Below are 21,267 nucleotides of genomic sequence, written 5' to 3'. Positions count from 1 at the left end.
CTTTCCCTCATACAGAGGCGGCTCTAGACTTTCTGAGGCCTTAGGCAAAAATAAATCTGAGGCCCCCCCAAGCGCGATAAAAAAGAAGAAATACAAATTTTTAAAAAATTTCCGCGGGGCTCCCCTACCGAGGTTGAGGAGCAAAAAAAAAAAAAAAAGGAAAGGAAAAAATGGTTAAAAAAAAAATTCAATGCACTATGTCTATTTATCAGTGGGTATGTACCGTATATACTCGAGTATAAGCCGACCCGAGTATAAGCCGAAACCCCTAATTTCAACCCAAAATCCCAGGAAAAGTTATTGCCTCGAGTATAAGCCTAGGGTGGGAAATACCTCATCCCCCCCTGTCATCATCCAGACCCGTCATTAACATCCTCATCATCATCCCCTTGTCATCATCCCACACATCCCCCCTTCATCATCCCCTTATCATCCCACACATCCCCCCTTCATCATCCCCTTATCATCCCACACATCCCCCCTTCATCATCCCCTTGTCATCATCCCACACATCCCCCCTTCATCATCCCCTTATCATCCCGCACATCCCCCCTTCATCATCCCCTTATCATCCCACACATCCCCCCTTCATCATCCCCTTATCATCCCACACATCCCCCCTTCATCATCCCCTTGTAATCATCCCACACCCCCCCCTTCATCATCCCCACCCCCCTTCATCATCCCCACACCCCCCCTTCATCATCCTCTTCTCATCATTCGCCCTCAGTGGTCTTCAACCTGCGGACCTCCAGAGGTTTCAAAACTACAACTCCCAGCAAGCCCGGGCAGCCGATGGCTGCCCGGGCTTGCTGGGAGTTGTAGTTTTGAAACCTCTGGAGGTCCGCAGGTTGAAGACCACTGCGGTTGGGGGAGTTCACTCGAGTATAAGCCGAGGGGGGTGTTTTCAGCACGAAAAATCGTGCTGAAAAACTCGGCTTATACTCGAGTATATACGGTAGTTTAAAGTGCTGCTTTATACAGCAACTCACAAATGATGTATTCTCTAATCTGTATCGCCACAGAGGGGTGTAGAGAGGTGTACATGGGTGACAGAGGGGTGTAGAGGAGTGTACATGGGTGACAGAGGGGTGTAGAGGAGTGTACATGGGTGACAGAGGGGTGTAGAGGAGTGTACATGGGTGACAGAGGGGTGTAGAGGAGTGTACAGAGGGGTGTAGAGGAGTGTACATGGGTGACAGAGGGGTGTAGAGGAGTGTACATGGGTGACAGAGGGGTGTAGAGGAGTGTACATGGGTGACAGAGGGGTGTAGAGGAGTGTACATGGGTGACAGAGGGGTGTAGAGGAGTGTACATGGGTGACAGGGGTGTAGAGGACTGTACAGAGGGGTGTAGAGGAGTGTACATGGGTGACAGAGGGGTGTAGAGGAGTGTACATGGGTGACAGAGGGGTGTAGAGGAATGTACATGGGTGACAGAGGGGTGTAGAGGAGTGTACATGGGTGACAGAGGGGTGTAGAGGAGTGTACATGGGTGACAGAGGAGTGTAGAGGCGCGTACATGGGTGACAGAAGGGTGTACAGGGGTGTAAATGGGGTGACAAGGGGGGGTGGACATGGGTTACAAGGGTGACAGGAGGGTGAACAGGGGTGACGGGGATGAACATGGGTGACAGGGGGGGTGGACATGGGTGACAGGGGGGGTGGACATGGGTGACAGGGCGGGTGGACATGGGTGACAGGGCGGGTGGACATGGGTGACAGGGCGGTGGACATGGGTGACAGGGCGGTGGACATGGGTGACAGGGGGTGTAGAAGAGTGTACAGGGGGGTGTACATGGGTGAAAGGGGGGTGTAGAAGAGTGTACATGGGTGACAGAGGGGTGTGGAGAGGTGTACAGAGGGGTGTAGAGAAGTGTACATAGGTGACAGAGGGGTGTAGAGGAGTGTACACGGGTAACAGTGGGTGTAGAGGAGTGTACATGGGTGACAGAGGGGTGTACAGGGGTGTATATGGGTGACAGGGGGGTGGACAGGGGTGACAGGAGGGTGAACAGGGGTGACAGGCAGGGGGTTGGACATGGGTGACAGCGATGACAGGAGGGTGAACATGGGTGACAGGAGCGTGAACATGGGTGATGAGAGGGTGGACATGGATGACAGGGGGTGGACATGGGTGACGGGGGGGTGGGCCTGGGTGACGGGTGGGTGGATATGGGTGATGGAGGGGTGGACATGGGTGACGGGGGGGGGGGGGTGGACATGGGTGACGGGGGGGGGGGGGGTGGACATGGGTGACAGGGGGGTGGACATGTTATTATAACATTATTACGGATAGTGTACACACCTGACATCCTAACTTGCCATGGTGTGGGATGAGTATGGACTGGATCGGCGTTTCCCAACCAGGGTGCCTCCAGCTGTTGCAAAACTACAACTCCCAGCATGCCTGGACAGACTTAGGCTGTCCGGGCATGCTGGGAGTTGTAGTTTTGCAACAGCTGGAGGCACCCTGGTTGGGAAACACTGGACTGGATACTTATATCATTGAGTATATTGCTATATTTACATCCAGAGCTAACAGAGTAACACCACTTAAAGGGCCCCTGATCCTTGATCAGCCAGCAGGGATCCAAGGGGTTTCCCAACACCACAAAATGGAGGGGGGGTAGACATGGGTGACAGGGGGGGGGGTAGGACATGGGTGACAGGGGGGGGATGGACATGTGTGACGGGGGGGGGGGCAGAGGGTGGACCTGGGTGACGGTGGGGGGTTTGGACAGGGTTGTGAAGGGGTAACAAAGGGGTGGAAAATGGACAGTACCTTAAGTAAGCCGGCCCGCGCAGCTTGCAGTTTCACAGCAGTCCGGCGCAAATGCAGCTCGCTCCGCTGTCGGGCACCATTTTCATCTCACTGCGCTGCAAGGGTGAGGGGGAGAGGGAGGGGGAGGGGGGTGGACGCAGCGGGACGCTGTGTGCGCAGTGCGCACGCAGGCTTCCCTTCCCCCCTGCGCACAGGCCGGGGCGGGACATTTGAAAAAAAAATTAAAATCTCGCCAAAATCACTGCTCTAACTACACGAGTTAGGCGACCGCGAGGCCCCTTTTAGCGCGAGGCCTTAGGAGGCCGCCTATATCGCCTAATTAGAGAGCCGCCTCTGCCCTCATATAGTCATTCTCCTCATATAGTCATTTCCCTCTTGTCCATTTCTCTCATAGTCATTCCCCTCATATAGTCATTCCCCTCATGTCCATTTCCCTCATATAGTCATTCCCCTCGTGTCCATTTCCCTCATTTCACATAGTCATTCCCCTCATTTCATATATTTATTCCCCTCATGTCCCTTTCCCTCATATAGTCATTCCCCTCATGTCCCTTTCCCTCATATAGTCATTCCCCTCATGTCCTAGGTATACGCAAATTTTTTGTGAGGGTGAAATCAACATATCGCAAACGGCAAAAATCGTGATGTGATGTGATATATTGTGCAGCCCTAATAGATAGATGAGAGAGAGAGGACAAATAGATAAATTAATATACTAACATATATGAGATAGCTACATAGATAGTTATGAGATTGATAGATAGAAAGATAGATGGATAGATAAATAAATAAATAGACAGATGACAGTAGGACTGCACGATTTGGGAAAAATGGAGGAGATCTATCAAAACCTGTGGAGAGAAAAAAAAATCAGTTACCCATACCAACCAATCAGATCACTTCTTTCATTTGTTTTTTTTAAAGACCTTTGAAAAACCAAAGAAGCAGTGTAATTGGTTGCTATGGTCAACTGGTCAACTATTTGTCTTTACAGGTTTTGATAAATGTCCCAATTTTATAACAAGACAAAATGCTCCTATTATGCTTTATCTTCTATTTTACTGATCAGCAGCAAAAGAAAAAAATACATATTTTAAATATTACATAAATAAAAAACTTTGAATACATATGAATAGCGCAACCTAACATGTTGCTTATGCTAGTAACCAATCACAGGACAGCGTCCAATATATAGGTAACTGACGTCATCAAATCCTCCTTCTTATTTTGCTGCTCAGCAGATGAGTATTGTGTTATTGCATTATTTTATCAATTATTTCATTGTATAACTTTATTTCCATTTATTACTTGATTTTTCATTAAAATTAAACACACATATAATTGTCTTTCATATATATATTTATATCCCCTTTTTCATCTTTATTTTCTCCTTTTGTCTTATTATACCATTAATATATATTCCTTCTTATCTAAATGTATATCTATATATATATTTTCAGGTCCCCTTATTTGTTTATCTTGTTTCCATTCACTTTTTCCGTCCTGTTTATGATCTAATACCTTTTTCTTATTACCGATAGTCATATTTCGCCCATATTCATAATTACAATTCCATATATATCTTTTCCAGCTATTTGGCTTCCTCTTTGACTCCCTTTATACTTACCTCCGTTACCCTTCTATGTTCCGATACCCCGCTCTGCCTCCGGAGTCTTCATTTCGTCTTCCCGCCGGCTCCTCCATCTTCTTTCTTGCTGCGTCATCGCCACCATTTTCTTTTTCCTTCTCCGAGCACTGACAGCTAGCGTCTCGCGAGAATTCAACTGACAGAGTGGTGATCACCTGTCACACGTCATTCCTGTCAGACTCTGCAGAGCGGCAGTGAGTGCGCATCGTTTCCACATCATCTCGTCCTAATACTGTTACAGTGTTCCAATCTGTGGTGAAATTTAAAAAATATATACTCGAGTTTAAGCCGACCCGAATATAAGCCGAGGCACCTAATTTTACCACAAAAACCTGGAAAAAAGTATTGACTCGGGTAGGGAATGCAGGGTGGGAAATGCAGCAGCAGCTACTGGTAAATTTCAAAATAAAAATAGATACCAATAAAATTACATTAATTGAGACATTGGTAGTTTAAATGTTTTTAAATATTTATTTCAAAGAAAAACAGTAAACTAGCTCTGTAAGTGAAAAAGAGGGTCAACAAAAACCATATGGTATCAAAAATAACTTTAAAAGTACAAAAACCTCAATCATCAATCAAGCTAAAACACAAGAGTTAAAATCCTTCAAAACTGGATTCCTCCTTGTCATCTGTATGTCCAAACAGAGCTTCAGCTGGTGTGAGGCTATCAGCATAGACATTGTCATCATCACTGATTTCGCAGTCTTCACCATCACTGCTGTCGTTTTCATACAAAGCGCTGTCTTCACTGCCATCCATAGCATTACTAATGCCACATTTCTTGAAGGCGTGTTTCACCATGTCCTCTGGAATATCTTCCCATGCATCACAAACCCACCTTGCTACCAATTCTATGTCGGGTTTCATCAGATTTCCAACTTTTGTCAGTCGGGCTTGACCAGATGACATCCATTCATGCCACATCTTTCGCACACGATCTTTGAAAGGTTTATTTAAACACACATCTAGGGGCTGCAATACAGATGTAAGCCCACCTGGAATAACGGCCAAAGTAACTTGAGAAGACTTTGCCAATTTTTTTATGTCATCAGATGTGTGGGCTCTGAACATATCCCAAACTAGCAATGATTTTTTTTTTTTTTAAGGCTGCTCCTGGTCGTCCGTTCCAAATTTCTTCCAGCCATTTTTTTGTTCTGTTTTCATCCATCCAACCTTTAATATGCGCACGTACTGTAATTCGTGGTGGGAATTTGCCCTTTTTAGGCAAGGTCTTTCTTTTAAAAATAATGACAGGCCGCAGCTTAGTTCCATTAGCCAAACATGACAGAACAACTGTGAAATGTTTTTTTTCATTTCCTGTGGTTCTGAGTAAAATAGTCTTCTCTCCCAAATTTGCCACAGTTCTGTTGCTTGGAAGATCAAACGTCATAGGTGTTTCATCCATATTTCCAATATCTCCCAGGTCATAATTATGGATCCTTCTTTGTTTTATTATGAATGAATAGAATGACGTCAGTTTTTCATCAAGGTCTTTTGGCAACTTCTGTGAAATCTTTTGTTCTTTGCCGCAAACATAGGGCAAACCTATTCATGAAGCGGGTACACCATCCTGCTGATGCAACAAAATTTTCAATGCCTGGTGCTTTTAATTTGTCATCTTTAGCCATTTGAAGGGCACGTAAACGAATTCCCATTCGTGTTACGCAGTAACCGTTTTGACGACACTCCATAACCCATTTATGCAATTCAGTCTCTAGAGCCCCATATGAAGTTGTTAAACCACGTCAAGCTTTTTTTGCCTTTGGAAGCTTTTCCAAGTCCGCTTTCATTTTCCGCCACACCCTCACTTGTTTTTCGTCAACACAAAATTCCCTACTTGCAATACTGTTATTGCTTTCTTCTGCTCTTGACACAACCTTAAGTTTGAAACCAGCTTCGTAGGACCTACGTTTTTGTTTTGGTCCGGGACTGGAAGTATTGGGATCCATTTCTAACAGGTAAAAAAAAAAAAAAAAAAAAAGACTTTGAAAAACCCAAAAAAAGACACCACAAGACCCAAAACCTGCTGGATCACCAAGGAAGCAGACAATAATTCAGGGTTTGGATAGTTTGATATAATATTCCAGAGGGAACAAGTAGTGCCCAGTACGGCACGGACCACGCAGAGGCTGCAGGCGCCCACAGATGAGAGACGGGGGGAGGGATTTTTTTTTTTTTAGGGCTGATGCCAATAATCTGTTAACTTTCAGATGTATTGTACATTTACCATTTATTAAAGGACAACTGTACTGCAGCACTTTTATGTCCCCCTGGTCCCGGGCTGCAAAAATAAACAAAATAAACTTGAACTCACCTTCCTATGCTCCCCCGTTGGACCAGTACCGGTCTCACGGTCCAGCGCTGACATCCTCTTCCTACTTCCTGGGAACGGAGAGGGTACAATGCTGTCAGCGTATCACTGGCCACAGCGATGTCCCACCCCGGCCGGTGTTGGCTGAGCTCACTGTCATGTAAGGAGCTCTGGCCGGCTCCTTACATGACAGTGCGCTCAGCCTATCACCGGCTGGGGCGGGACATTGGTGCTGCTGGTGAAACACTGACGGCACTGTGGCATCCCTGTCCCCAGGAAGTTAAATGAGGATGTCAGAGCTGGAGCGTGAGGCCGGTACCGGTCCAACGGGGGAGCATAGGCAGGTGAGTTTATTTTTGCAGCCCGGGACCAGGGGGACATAAAAGTGCTGCAGTACAGTTGTCCTTTAAGGTAAATGCACAAAATATACTGTACATGCTAGAATATGTGTATGTGTTTGTGTAGTGTGTACAGCGAATAAACTGTGTGTATATAATGAATGCAGAGTGTGTGTGTGTGTGTAGTGTGTGTACCGTATATAATGAATGCAGGGTGTGTGTGTATATAATGAATGCAGATTTGTGTAATGTGTGTTTGTATGAATGAAGAATGTGTGTGTTTGCATGTGTGTGTGTATAATATATATATATATATATATATATATATATATACCACATATAATACTGAGTGGGGGTGGGGGGGGGCATATCTATTATTTCATAATTTTTATTATTTTTCTTTTTGTTTTACTTCCCCCTCCCTGCTTGTTACTTGGCCAGGGAGGGGGGATCTGTTATCCCCTGGTGGTCCAGTGGCATGGGCTGAACACTGGGAGAAGCCGTTACTGTACTGTACCTTCCCAGCAGCTCTCTTCAGCTCCACTGTGCGCGCTTTGAGCATTGCCATGGAAACCCGTGACAATGCTCTGCCAGCCGCGGGTCTCGCGAGAGTTACACAGTGGAACTGCAGGGAGCTGCTGGGAACGTAAGTGACAGCTTCTGTGGCCGGGCAGCCCTCCTTCTGCGCCCCCACCACCGGGTTGCCATGGAAACCCGTGGCAATGGCGAGACACAAAGCCGGCAGAGCAAAGTGGAGCTGCATGGAAGTAAGTGACAGCTTCTCCGCCGCCTCCCATTCTGCGCCCCCACCGCCGAGACACGCAGCCGGCAGAGCAAACACAATGAAGAATGCAGCGAAGTAGGTGACAGCTTCTGCTGCCCCCCCACCCCCTTCTGCGACCCGCCCCCCCCCACCGCCGGGCTTGTCAGGAGCCCGGCGGTCCTGTTCTATATTATGGAAATGTATAGTCACTCGAGTATAAGCCGAGGGGGGCATTTTCAGCACAAAAAATCGTGCTGAAAAACTCGGATTATACTCGAGTATATACGGTATGTGTGTATATATATATATATATATATATATATATATTTTTTTTTTTTTTTACTTTTACCACTTTCCACTCCACTTTCTCCATCCCTTATCCTGCACTGCCACCTTGTGGCCGTTTTTAATCATTACAAAAAATTTTGTAATTTTACCTCAGTGCAACAATAGTTATAGCACCATTATATATAATACCCCAATTTACAATTTTTTCCTTTGTGGTTTATATTTATATTAACCCTTACTCCTCATCAATATGTCTGAGGATAACAGAGCTTCCCTCAGGGATTCTCGCCCTCCATCCATTACATCTGATACGGCCAATCAGGACCACCTGAAAACTTTGGTGGATGAATCAGTGGCCAAATCTGTACATTCAGCGGTTCAGTCCGCTGTGTCAATGCTACAAGATAGCTTTAATAAATCAATATCTTTAGCTTCATCCCACCATATCCCAACTGACCCTAATTTGGCAGGACCATCTACTCCATCGGAGAAATATTGGTCTTCTGCCAATTCTGTGTCCGCATTGGCCAAAGGCCACAAAATGCCTAAAAAATCCATCTGCAAAAGGCATCACATTTCGGATGGCAACCATCAAAAATCTTCTAAAAGGGTTCGCCAAGATACCTCTGGTAAAAAACGACCGCACACCGGTCGTAATAATCGTGTAACATCTATTCACACTTTACCCTCTGCCCAAGAGGAGGTTCATACAAAAAGGGCTGAAAAATCTGCACTGCGGACCAAACCCAATTCCTTTAGAGAGCCATCTTCGGATGAAACTAATAATGAGGATGCAGATGATATTGAGGATGATGCAAGTTCTTTCGCTCAAAGCGGAGAATTGAATGATGACCCTGAAATTCAGGAAGTTTATTCAGAAAATTCTGATACAGAATATTTGACCCTGTCTTAATTCGTCACCCTCGTTCGGGTGAGTGGCTCCCAGATCCAAAGGTAGCCAAATTTATGCATGCAAGGGTTCAAAAGAGCCTAGATAAATCTACCAGAAACAAACTCAAAGCTGAGTGTCCTAGGCCTACCCTCCCGCATAATTCCTCCCTCACACCTGACCTTGACCCGATCCTTACAAAATTCCTGATTAAATCTGGTAAAAACCCCAAGAAAGGGGTTGACCATAGCATCAGAAACTGTCAGGATAAACTCATGGACCTTTTATATCCCCTGACTAAAATTTTAGACTTGGTGGAAGAAGCCGATAAGGAAATAAACCCGTTGATACGGAATTCCTTAACCCGTACAGGACCTTGGGCGTATGCATACGCCTTCTGTACCTGGGTCTTAAGGACCCAGGACGTACAGGTACGCCCGTGGGAATTCCGGTCCCTGCCGTGCGCCGGGCAGGGATTGGACTGGGGTGACTGCTGATATCAATCAGCAGGCACCCCGCGCAAATTCCGAGGGGGGTCATCAGACCACCCCATGTCGGCGATCGGCGCAAATCGCAAGGGAAATCGCACTTGCGATTTGCGCAATTCCGGGTCTTACGGGTCACGTGTGACCCGATGACCCGGAGATACAAGGTGATCGGGGGTGTAGAATACACCCCCTATCACCTACTGTATCTATGGGGAGGTGGCGATTTCGCCACCCCCCCCAGAAGAGCTGCTATTGGCTATCCAGCCAATAGCAGCCGGCAGGGGAGGGATTAAACGGCATCCTCTGCAGCGCTGACCGTTAGATGGGTTCAGTCAGCGGTCAGAGCTGCAAGAGGAGCCGGGGACCCCCCCTCTGCCCCCATCGGATCGCCTCAGAAGACCCGAAGATTCCCTAGATCAGGGACAGAATCAACGAGAGGGAAAGGTAGGGAAATCCATGTAATAAAGTAAAAAAAATAAAAAATCCCCCCCCCCTAACCCCCTAATAGGGCTCAAGAGTACGCCTCATCTTTTTTTAGCGTGACCCGGGCCCTATTAGGGTTTCAGGGCGCTGCGATTTGCCCCCCCTCTTTTTTTTGGCCGCAGCGTTTGTTTTTTGCTCACATAACGGTGTGTGATTACTAATCACACACCGTTATACATAGTTGCACCAAGCACTCACTACACACTCTCCGCCCCCCCCCACACCCAAAACCCCTCCACCACCCCCCCCCCTCCTCCACTGTAGATAAAAGGCGATGGCTATTTTCGGCAGCAGAGGCATATGCTTTTCTTGCCTCCGAATCTGCCAGTGAGGACGAGGAAGATCCAACATTCCTGTGTTCTTCCTTGTCCTCCTCATCATCTAGTAGTGATGATGAGCCCCCCAGAAGCCGGCGGAGACGCCGCCAGGCGAGGCCACGTACCCCCCATGAAAGTGCCCCACTGGCTGGCACTAGTGCGGGTCGTGATGCCGCAAGTACTAGGAGTCCGACCCTCCCAGGCGAATTTACCGGAGCTCCCTTCCGGTGAACATGTCTGGAGACCCCCAGAGGGTTATCAGCCACGGGTTCCGGAGTTTGTTGGCGACTCCGGAATCCGGATTGACACGGCTGGGTTCACTGAATTTGACTATTTCAGTTAATTTTTCAGTGACAGCCTGGTCAATCTAATGGTGGAGCAGACAATCTGTATGCCAGGCAGTTCATCGCCCACCACCCAGATTCTTTTTTGGCCAGGTCCAATGAATGGTACGCCGTCAGTGCAGCAGAAATGAGGACATTTTGGGGCCTCTTGCTGCATATGGGCCTAGTCAAAAAGCCCAGTGTCAGGCAGTACTGGAGCGGGGACATCTTCTACCAGACCCCGCTGTACAGTATGGCCATGACACGTAAGCGGTTCGAGGCTATTTGGAAATGCCTTCATTATGCAGATAATGAGGCATGTCCACCCCGAGGTGATCCCGCCCATGACTGGCTTTACAAAGTGAGGCCGGTCATCGATCACTTTGGGGCCAAATTTTTGGAGGCCTACGTACCGCTTAGGGAGCTCTCGGTTGATGAGTCTCTTATCAGTTTTGAGGGGAGACTCATCTTCCGCCAGTATATTCCCTCGAAGCAGGCGCGGTATGGCGTGAAGCTCTATAAACTTTGTGAGAGTACCTCCGGGTACACTCTCAAGTTTAGAGTGTATGAGGGATGAGATTCCCGTATTGAACCCCCAGATTGTTCCCCCACTCTGGGTGTTAGCGGGAAAATCGTTTGGGACCTTATGTACCCATTGCTGGATAAGGGTTACCACGTGTATGTGGACAACTTTTATACCAGCATCCCTCTCTTCACATCCCTTGCCGCCAGATCCACGTCCGCTTGTGGGACCATGCGGAGAAACCAGAGAGGCCTCCCTCTAAATTTGATCCAGACACCTATTCCCAAGGGTGAGTCCCGTGCCCTTACCTATGAAAACCTGTTGTTGGTCAAGTATAAGGATAAGAGGGATGTCCTTATGCTGACCACTATTCATGGTAACGGCAGCTCACCTGTCCCTGTGCGAGGTACCACAACAACGGTCCTCAAGCCTGATTGTATTCTGGACTACAATCAGTATCCAGATCAAGTCCTCAAGCCATACATGGCCATGCGGAAAACACGTGTATGGTACAAAAAAGTTGCGGTCTACATGGTACAGGTTGCCATGTACAACTCTTTTGTACTGTACCGGAACGCTGGCAACACAGGGACATACCTCCAGTTCCAAGAAGAAGTCCTAAAGGTCCTGATCTTTGCTGACCGGGAAAGAGCAGTCCGGACTTCCCAAGAAACTGGAGTTATAGGTGCCAGGATCGTCCCAGGCCAACACTTTCCAGGTGAGGTCCCCCACACTGGAAAGAAGGGACGATCCCAGAAAAAATGCAGAGTGTGTAACAGGAGGGGGATACGGAAGGACACCACCACTCAGTGTGACACTTGCCCCGATCATCCGGGCCTCTGCATTAAGGACTGCTTCAGGGAGTATCACACTTCCATGGAGTACTAAATTTTCCCTCTTCATTTAAATTTTCCATAATTTGACCCCAATGTACCAAGTCCAGAGTACATTCCAAATTTTAACCCCATAAAACCACTAAATTGCAAAAAAAATAACTATTTCATAAAAAACATAAACTGATAAGACCTCTGGGGGTATTTTTTCCAAAAATGGGTCATGGGTCACTGAGTCACTATCATCGGGGACTTTTTATGTTTTATCTTTTTTAGTGGGAAAAAAAAGAAAATAATTTACACGTCCAACTTTAACGAAAAGTCGTGAAACCCCTGTGGGGTGTTAAGGCTCACTGGACCCCTTGTTATGTTCCTTGAGGGGTGTAGTTTCCAAAATAGTATGCCATGTGTTTTTTTTTTTTCCTGTCCTGACACCATAGGGGCTTCCTAAATGCAACATGCCCCCAAAAACCATTTCAGATAAACTCACTCTCCAAAATCCCTCTGTCGCTCCTTCCCTTCTGAGCCCTCTAGTGCACCCGCCAAACACTTGACATACACATATGAGGTATTTCCTTACTCAAGAGAAATTGGGTTACACATTTTAGGAAGATTTCTCTCCTTTTACCCCTTGTAAAAATTCAAAAAATGGGTCTACAAGAACATGCGAGTGTAAAAAATGAAGATTTTGAATTTTCTCCTTCAATTTGCTGCTATTCCTGTGAAACACCTAAAGGGTTAACAAACCTTTTGAATGTCCTTTTGAATACTTTGAGGGGTGCTGTTTTTATAATGGGGTCATTTGTGGGGTATTTCTAATATAAAAGCCCTTCAAATCCACTTCAAAACAGAACTGGTCCCTGAAAAATTTCGATTTAGAAAATTTTGTGAAAAATTGGAAAATTGCTGCTATACTTTGAAGCCCTCTGATGTCTTCCAAAAGTAAAAGCATGTCAACTTTGTGATGCAATCATAAAGTAGACATGTTGTATATGTGAATCAATATATAATTAATTTGGAATATTCATTTTCCTTATAAGCAGAGAGCTTCAAAGTAAAAAAAAATGCAAAATTTTCAATTTTTTCATCACATTTTTGAATTTTTCACCAAGAAACGATGCAAGTATCAACAAAATTTTACCACTAACATAAAGTAGAATATGTCACGAAAAAACATTCTCGGAATCAGAATGAAAGGTAAAAGCATCCCAGAGTTATTAATGCTGGTCAGATGTTCAAAAAAAATGGCCAGGTCCTACAGTGAAAATTGGCTGGGTCCTTAAGGGGTTAAGGGATGGGCTCATAGAGCCATTTGTTTTTTCGGGAATGCCAACTCGGCCTTATTCACAAAGCGTAAACGCTCCATATTAATGAAAATCGATCCACAATTGACCAACTTGGCTTCCAATGAACCTCCCAACCCTACTGAGGGTATGCTATTTGGTGAGGAATTTATTAGAGAAATGGGGAAATATGTGGGCCTTTTTCCACCATAAATAAGGCTCAATCCTCTTTGAAAAAAGTGTTTCTCCCAAAAAATGTTGGCCGGGAAAGGTAGGAGCCGCTTGCCCAGCCGTACAACCCCAAATAGACAGCAATTCAAAGGCTCCTATCAACCCTATTAACCTTACCAACCCGCCTATTCAGCTCCTCCCACATACACTTCACCCTTCTTCCCTTACCGGGTCAGACCATGGCGCTCCAGAGGCCAACGAGGCACCTCACGCTCCAGGCCAGCTTCAGGTAAGTCACCCACCCTCTTTCCAGAACATTCCATTTGGCGGAAGACTCCTTCATTTTTTGAGAAATTATAATATGATTACTGCAGACTCATGGATACTAAATGTTGTGTCAGGTTACCACATAGATTTCATATCTCCCCCAATTCAATATTGCCTTCCTCATCCCATAACATTTTCTATGCCAGACCAGATTCTGATCGATTCAGAAATAAAGGAATTACTTTCAAAACAGGCCATTATTCCTGTTCCGATCGACTCTCCGGGTTTCATCAGCAACCTCTTTCTTGTAAAAAAGAAAGACGGAGGTCACAGACCTGTAATAAATTTAAAGATTCTCAACAATCTAGTGATTTACAGACATTTCAAAATGGAAGGCATTCACCTGTTAAGAGACATCCTTCTAAAAAAACATTTGGTTAAAGGGTACCTTTCATCAAAAAAACTTTTGATATATTATAGATTAATGTATGCAGAATAACTTTCCAATAGCATGTTATTAAAAAAATATGCTTCTTTCTATTTAATTTTCCACTTTGAAAAAATGACCACTAGGGGTCTCCCTTCCAGTCCTTTTTTTTTTATAGATTTCAGACTTATGCTGGAGTCCTTAATCTCAGACTGCAGCTGGGACACAGATAAGCTCAACACTGCTCCATGGCAGTGAGCAGTGGTGAGTTTCTGTGTTCCGGCTGCAGTCTGAGATTTAGGACTCCTGCATGAGTCTGAAATCTATAAAAAAGGACTGGTAGGGAGACCCCTAGTGGTCATTTTTTCAAAGTGGAAAATTAAATTGAAAGAAGCATATTGGGGGGCGTGGCTTGCCACGACCAAAGATGGCCGCTTAGTCTCTGAGCTCCGCGCCTCGTGGCCGTACTATTAGCTACATTAGCCTCCATCCACCCTCCTTCTGATGCCCAGGGGAACCAGACGCCTGCAGACAGACCCCGCCCCCCGGACTTGCCTGTCAAACTTAGTCGGGAGGGATTAGGCGCTATCTCCGCCAGCACTCCTCGTCAGCTCCGGCCTCCCCGCCTGCTTCTCCGGCCTCAGGACGCCAACTGCGGTCCCGCTCTGTGGGAGCCGCTGCTGGATCCCACGACCCGACAACCGGCTCGGACAGTCACAGCGATCCTCCTGCTGCCTTCACGGACCCTGGGGTGAGCCTTGTGAGTCCCTCCTGTCCCTCCCCGGCCCTGTCCACCGCTGGCCTTAGGATCAAGGTTCTGCAGGCCCAACTGCTGCAGCCCCCCAATTCTGGTCCCACTGCTGCCTCTGCTGCTGCCTGTGCTGTATCTGGAGGGAGTGGGGTGCCGGACTGTGCTCTGGGGGAACTGAACTTTGGCCCTAAGTTGGTCCCTGTGCTGAACTTCCCTTCTGCTGCCCTAGGACCCGTGGATTTGGGGGTCCCTCCTGCTCCTGTTGGTCCCCTGCTGGAGGTTTGTGGGTCCCCTGTAGTCTCCCCTACTGTGCCTGCTGCCCACCCGGCCCTTTCCTCCGAGGGGTGTGATTGGCCCCCTGCCCTTGCTGTGGCCCTTGCTGAGACTCCTCCAAAGCCTCAAAGGACTATGACTGCCCCAAGACGCACTGGGGGTTCCCCTGGGATGTTACCCCAGCCGGGCTCCTCCTCAGCCTCAGGGTCCCCTAGGGGCCAGTCTGGTAAATCTGGTCAACCGACCTGGGGAGATGGCCCTGATTTTGATCTGGATTGCTCGGGGGTCCCTGCCTCTGCCCCTCTCTCCATGGATTTCAGTCAGCTGCTCTCTCATTTGCCGTCTAAGGAGGACTTTCGGGCTCTTGTTGCTGAGGTCAGGGATGCATGCAGAGCGGAAATCGTTGATATGCGTAAAGATCTCCAGCATGTCTCAGATAGAGTGGATGATATTGAAGGGGCCCACGATTCTACCAGAGCCTACATCTCTAAACTCGAGGGTACCCTGTCTGCCCAGACTGATTTTCTTAACGATCTACATTCGCATATAGAGGACCTGGACAATAGGGGAAGGCGTAACAATATACGGGTCCGTGGCCTTCCGGAAGCTCCGCAGGCCGAAGATCTGCACATCACTCTAGAGGCCATCTTTAACATGATACTGGGTGAGCCGCCATCCCACAGGATCAAATTGGATCGGGCTCACCGGCCCTGCGCCCCCGCCCCGCCAATGGCCCACCACGAGATGTCATCTGTTGTCTGGCGGATTTCCAATTGAAGGAACGCATAATGGCTAAGTCGCGCTCCCTCTGGAATTTTAACTTTGATGGGGCCCCTATACAGCTCTTCCAAGATCTTCCCTGGATCACCCTCCGCAAGAGAAGGATGCTACAACCCCTCCTGTCCTCCCTACGTGCTGCACAGATCCCTTACAGATGGTCTTTTCCATTTGCTCTGCAGGCCAGGCGGGATGGACGCTCTGCTGTTCTACGTACGTTTCTGGACTTGCAGGACTTTTACTCAACCTTAGACCTCCCGGTCCCTCCTCTCACGGATTGGGGACTGATCCCTCCTCCCCCATCTCTGCCTCCGGTGTGGCAGCCCATACGGGGGAAGTGTCACCGGTCTGACCGCATTGCCTCAACCTCTGGCTTGCCGAAGGCTGGTCCGGATCCTCCTTGATTGGACTACCTCCCGCTTGCTGATGCCTACGGTCCGGGTGTTGCTGTGGAGTCGGATCTTCTGTTTGATACTCCGTTTTTATGCTGATATGTGACTAACTTTTGCATTTTAGGTTCCTAATGTTTCCATGATCTATCCCTCAGGATTGTGCTGAGGGTGGACTCTCTCTCATTTGCCTGGCCCCTAGGCGGGATGCTAGTCTCTCTGAGCGGTATCGCTCTCGTTGCGTTCTTCCACCTCCCCCCCCCCCCCCCTTGAGGCTATGGCAAACGGTGAGATGGTGCTGCTTATTGCTCTTTTGTGCTTTTGTTTCCCCATTTTGGCCTCCACACTGGCTAATGTTCCAGTGGTTATTTCTTGGTTCTCTTTGTTGGGTCCCCTTTCCCTGGTGTTTCCGTCTGGTTTTTCCCTTTGTCTCTCTGTGTTTTCTCCTTTATTTCCTTATCCTGGTAGTCTGGCTTCTTTTTTTTTCTCTTTCCCTCCTAGGAAGTCTAGCTTACCGCTGCGGACTGCTGTTTTTTGGGGGGACCTTCCTGAGCGCCCTTGATAGGCTGAGTGAGTACTGTACACAGTACTTGATTTTTCCCTTCTATCTACTCTTATGGCTAAGTGTGTCTCTTTGAATGTCAAGGGTCTCTATACCCCCACAAAGCGGCGTTTGCTGCAGAGGGAGCTGGTAGCCCTTAAAGCTGATATTGTCTACCTTCAGGAGACACACTTCGATAAGACGGGCACTTTTCAATTCCTTCATCACCTGTACCCTCAAGCTTTTCTTGCCTCTGCTGATAGAAGGGTTGCTGGAGTGGCTATATTAATATCTAGAACTTGTCCCTTACAGGTCACCTCCTCATATGCCGACCCCTTGGGCAGGTTTCTTATTGTACAAGGGACCCTGGGGGATAAACAGCTGCTCCTCTGTAATGTCTATGCCCCGAACTCCTCCCAATTACCCTTCCTTAAGCGGGTCTTCACTCGTCTTCATAAATGTGCTCCCTCGGCCTGGTTATTGGGTGGAGATTTTAATTTAGTTTTTTCCCCAAGGGTTGACCGTCACTTGCTCGCTGGGTCCCCTCCACCTGCTTCACAGGTATGCCTCTCCACGCTTTTTCGTCGATTGATTCGCTCGGCTGCACTTTTTGACCTATGGCGCATTGACCACCCCTCTGACCGCTCCTTTTCTTTTTACTCTCACCCCCATAAACTCCATACTCGTATCGACTATTTTTTTGTGAATCTTCCCATGGTCCGTATGCTCACCTCTGCCTCACTAGAGCCTATTTCCTGGTCTGACCATAGCCCTATTCTGGTTTCCTTTTCTCCGTTTTCCTCTTCTGTCCGCCGATGTCACTGGCGTCTTAATGATTCCTTACTCAAGTCCCTTCCTTCCCGTGAGTCGATCCACCAATGCATTACTGATTATTTTACTACTAATGAGGGTTCTGTCTCTTCCCAAGCCGTCTTGTGGTAAGCCCATAAGGCCGTTATTAGAGCACATTGCATTGCTTTGGGCTCCAGACAGAAACGTGATAGTTTGGCTCGTTCCCGGGAACTCAGGGCTCTGATCTCCGACCTGGAGGCTCGACTTTAGGTTGCTCCTTCCCTCCCGGTCCTGAGGCGCTTGGTAGCTGCACGGTCTCAGCTGGGTGATCTGGCCCTCCATAAAGTAGAGCGACAATTGCTTTATGCCAAACAGCGCTTTTATGAAAAAGGTAATAAAGCCCATACTATGCTGGCTAGGCGCCTTCGGGACCGGTCAGTTTCGCAGACACCCTCTGCTTTGAAGGATTCAGCAGGGACTCTTCATTACCACCCTGTCTCTATGTCACGTCTCTTTCAGGACTATTACTCTAAACTGTATTCTCTTCCTTCTCAACTGCCCTCGGACCCCGGGGATCGCAATGCGGCCCTTGACTCTTTTCTCTCCAGATGTAGCCTTCTGGCTCTCTCAGACGGTGATCGAGAGGTTCTGAATGCCCCTATCACACAGGAGGAGCTTGCGGAGATCCTTAAGTCCCTCCCAGCGGGGCGCTCTCCGGGTCCCGATGGCTTTACCTATCTGTATTATAAAACTTTCTCTACTATTCTTTTGCCTAAACTGGTTCCTCTGTTCAACTCCTTTCTTCATGGGGAGGGCATTCCGCGGACCTTCCTACATTCTCTCATCACATTGATCCCGAAACCGGGAAAGGACCCCCATGATTGCTCCAGCTACAGGCCTATAGCCCTCCTGAACTCTGATCTTAAGCTGTTTTCTAAAGTTTTGGCGACTCGCCTGTGTAGTTTTTTGCCTACCCTTATTCATAAAGATCAGGTGGGGTTTATCCCCGGACACCAGGGGGGTGATAATACTAGGAGGGTCCTGGATCTGATAGATGTGGTCAATCGGGGGTCCGGACAGGCCTTGCTATTGAGTTTAGATGCGGAGAAGGCTTTTGATAGACTAGGTTGGCCGTTTATGTTTGCTACGCTTCAGAAATTTGGGATCTCTGGGAACTTCCTCTCTGCACTGCGGGGCTTGTATTCCTCTCCCACTGCCTCTCTCAAACTTCCCTCTGCCTCCTCTACTCCTTTCCCTCTCTACATTGGAACTAGGCAGGGATGTCCGTTGTCCCCCCTGATTTTTGCTTTATGTATCGAACCGCTTGCGGCCTTGATCCGGGGGGACCCGGATATCTCTGGGGTGGCTCTTCATGGTAGGGAATTTAAGATCTGCCTTTTCGCTGATGATGTCTTACTTACTCTCACTAACCCTCTCCTCTCTTTGCCCTCTCTGTACAAACTCTTACATGATTATGGACGGGTTTCCGGTTATAAGGTCAATCTCTCCAAATCAGAGGCTATGCCTCTCAATCTATCCTCTCCTATGGTCTCTCTCCTTAGATCTAACTATTCTTTCCGTTGGTCTCAGTCTGCTATCAAATACTTAGGGGTCTATCTTACTCCTACTTATGCCTCCCTCTACTCTGCTAATTTTCCCCCTCTGTTCCGTGAGCTGCGTACTATGATGGAGAAGTGGCGTTCCCAGTATATATCGTTTTTTGGACATATTGCGGCGGTTAAGATGACTGTCCTCCCTAAACTACTCTACTCCTTTGAGTCACTATCTGTACGGGTCCCGCTAGCGGTGTTGCGCTCTTTTCAAACGGCTATTTTTCGGTTCATCTGGGACACTAAACGGCACAGATTGTCTATGTCGGTTATGATGGCGAGCCGGTATCATGGGGGTCTTGGGGTTCCGGATGTGACCAAATATTACTGGGCGGCTCATCTGCGGCACCTGGCATCCTGGTCCACCTACCATGCGTATAGCAAGTGGATGGAGGTGGAGAAGTTGTGGCTAGCGCTGACCCACCCGAACTCTCTCCTGTGGACATTCCTTCTCCCGTCTCCGGCAGGCCCCCTGCTAGGCCCCATGTCCTTCACTCGTTACGTGTGGACTCATTGTTCTCGACGCTTCGGGCTTCTTTCTTCTTCTTCTCCTCTACAGTCATTCCTTTATCACCCGGATTTCCCCCCCGGATTGACTTCCCTAATGGTCAGGGAATGGGGCTCCCGTAACCTTTTCTGCTGGGCGGATGTGGTTGACCCTGTAGCCCGTTCCCTCCTACCCTTTGACCAGCTGGTCTCCCGTTGGACTCTCCCCTCCTCTGAATTGACCCGCTATGTACAGCTTCGTCATTATCTGTCCTCCGCTAGGGGCTCTTTGTCTGTGTCCTTACCTACCTGCTTTGAGAGGCTGTGCAGGGGCAGGGCCCCAGACGAGGGGACTCCTTTCTAGTATCTACTCTTTCTTGATCTCCCCTCCTGATGGCGTCCCCCCTTCTCACAAATATATGACCTATTGGGAGACGGCTCTTCAGACTGTCATCACCATTCCTCAGTGGAGGGTGATCTGAAGTCGGGCCGCTAGGGCTTCAATTTGTACTGCCTGCAAGGAAACGCAGTACAAAATGCTGATGGGGTGGTACCATACTCAGGCCCTGCTGAATAGGCTGAATCCTGATATTCCTCCTCAGTGCTGGAGATGTGGGGTTGGTCTGGGCGACACATACCATATTTTCTGGTCTTGTCCGCTCATCCATTCATATTGGGGCAGGGTTAAGCGTCTAGCTCGGGAGGTGCTGGGGGTGATGGTTCCGCTGGATCCGCTGGTCTTCCTACTGCAACTCTCTGTCCGAACTCTCCCTAAGAAACCGTTTAGGTTGTTTTTACATATTATTTTAGCTGCTAAAACCCTTATAGTAAAGTATTGGAAGCGAACTCTCCCTCCATCCGATGAAGATTTAATGGCTAGGATACGGGAAGTTAGATCCCTTGAATCCCTCACGGCCTCTTTGAACAACACTGTCCCAGCCTTTCTGTCAGTGTGGGACCCCTGGGATAGATTCACGGATAGGCAACCCCCTTAACTTGTGACCCTCCTTTGGGATTTTTTGTCAGTACTTCCTTTTCTCGTCCTTTCCTGCTTTCTCTCTGTCTTGTCTTTCCCTTCCTGATTGTGGTCTGTCGGTTCAGTGTTTGTTGGTTTCTCCCGTCCCCCCCCCCCCCCCCCCGCCTACCCCCTCTTTCTCTTTATGTAAGCGTTATATATGGTAACTGGAGTTGGGAATTTTTCCAATGCTCCCCCTGTTAGACTCAGTCTTGGATTTTGTACACTTTATGCATTCCATATCTGTTGTTTACCTGAGTGGCGGGGTTCATTTTCCCTGCTTGTGCTGTTGTATGTATTTTCAATGATGTTCTTTCAATAAAAATATACAGTTGGAAAAAAGAAAGAAGCATATTTTTTAATAACATGCTATTGGAAAGTTATTCTGCATACATTAATCTATAATATATCAAAAGTTTTTTTGATGACAGGTACCAATAGTTTTAAAAGATGCATACTTGACAATTCCAATTCATCCATCTTCACAGATTTTT

General features: G+C 47.7%; 1 protein-coding gene across 2 annotated transcripts in view; it reads left to right on the top strand.

Moving 5' to 3' along the window:
- FMNL1 (formin like 1) overlaps positions 1 to 21,267 on the top strand; it is a 169,901-nt gene that overhangs the window by 40,245 nt on the left and 108,389 nt on the right. Inside the window, exon 1 of one of the 2 annotated variants that reach the window (XM_056549327.1) lies at positions 7,592 to 7,851. The exons of the other annotated variant lie outside the window; for it this stretch is intronic. Within the exon in view, the coding sequence (XP_056405302.1) occupies positions 7,807 to 7,851 (45 nt within the window). The 5' untranslated portion in view covers positions 7,592 to 7,806. Of the gene's footprint in view, positions 1 to 7,591; positions 7,852 to 21,267 lie in introns of those variants that run through there. 2 annotated transcript variants of the gene reach the window in all.

The sequence above is a fragment of the Hyla sarda genome, chromosome 12, assembly GCF_029499605.1.
Source record: "Hyla sarda isolate aHylSar1 chromosome 12, aHylSar1.hap1, whole genome shotgun sequence".
Classification (NCBI taxonomy): domain Eukaryota; kingdom Metazoa; phylum Chordata; class Amphibia; order Anura; family Hylidae; genus Hyla; species Hyla sarda.
The sequence above is the reverse complement of the archived record's forward strand: the minus strand, read 5'-3'. Positions and strand labels throughout refer to the sequence as shown.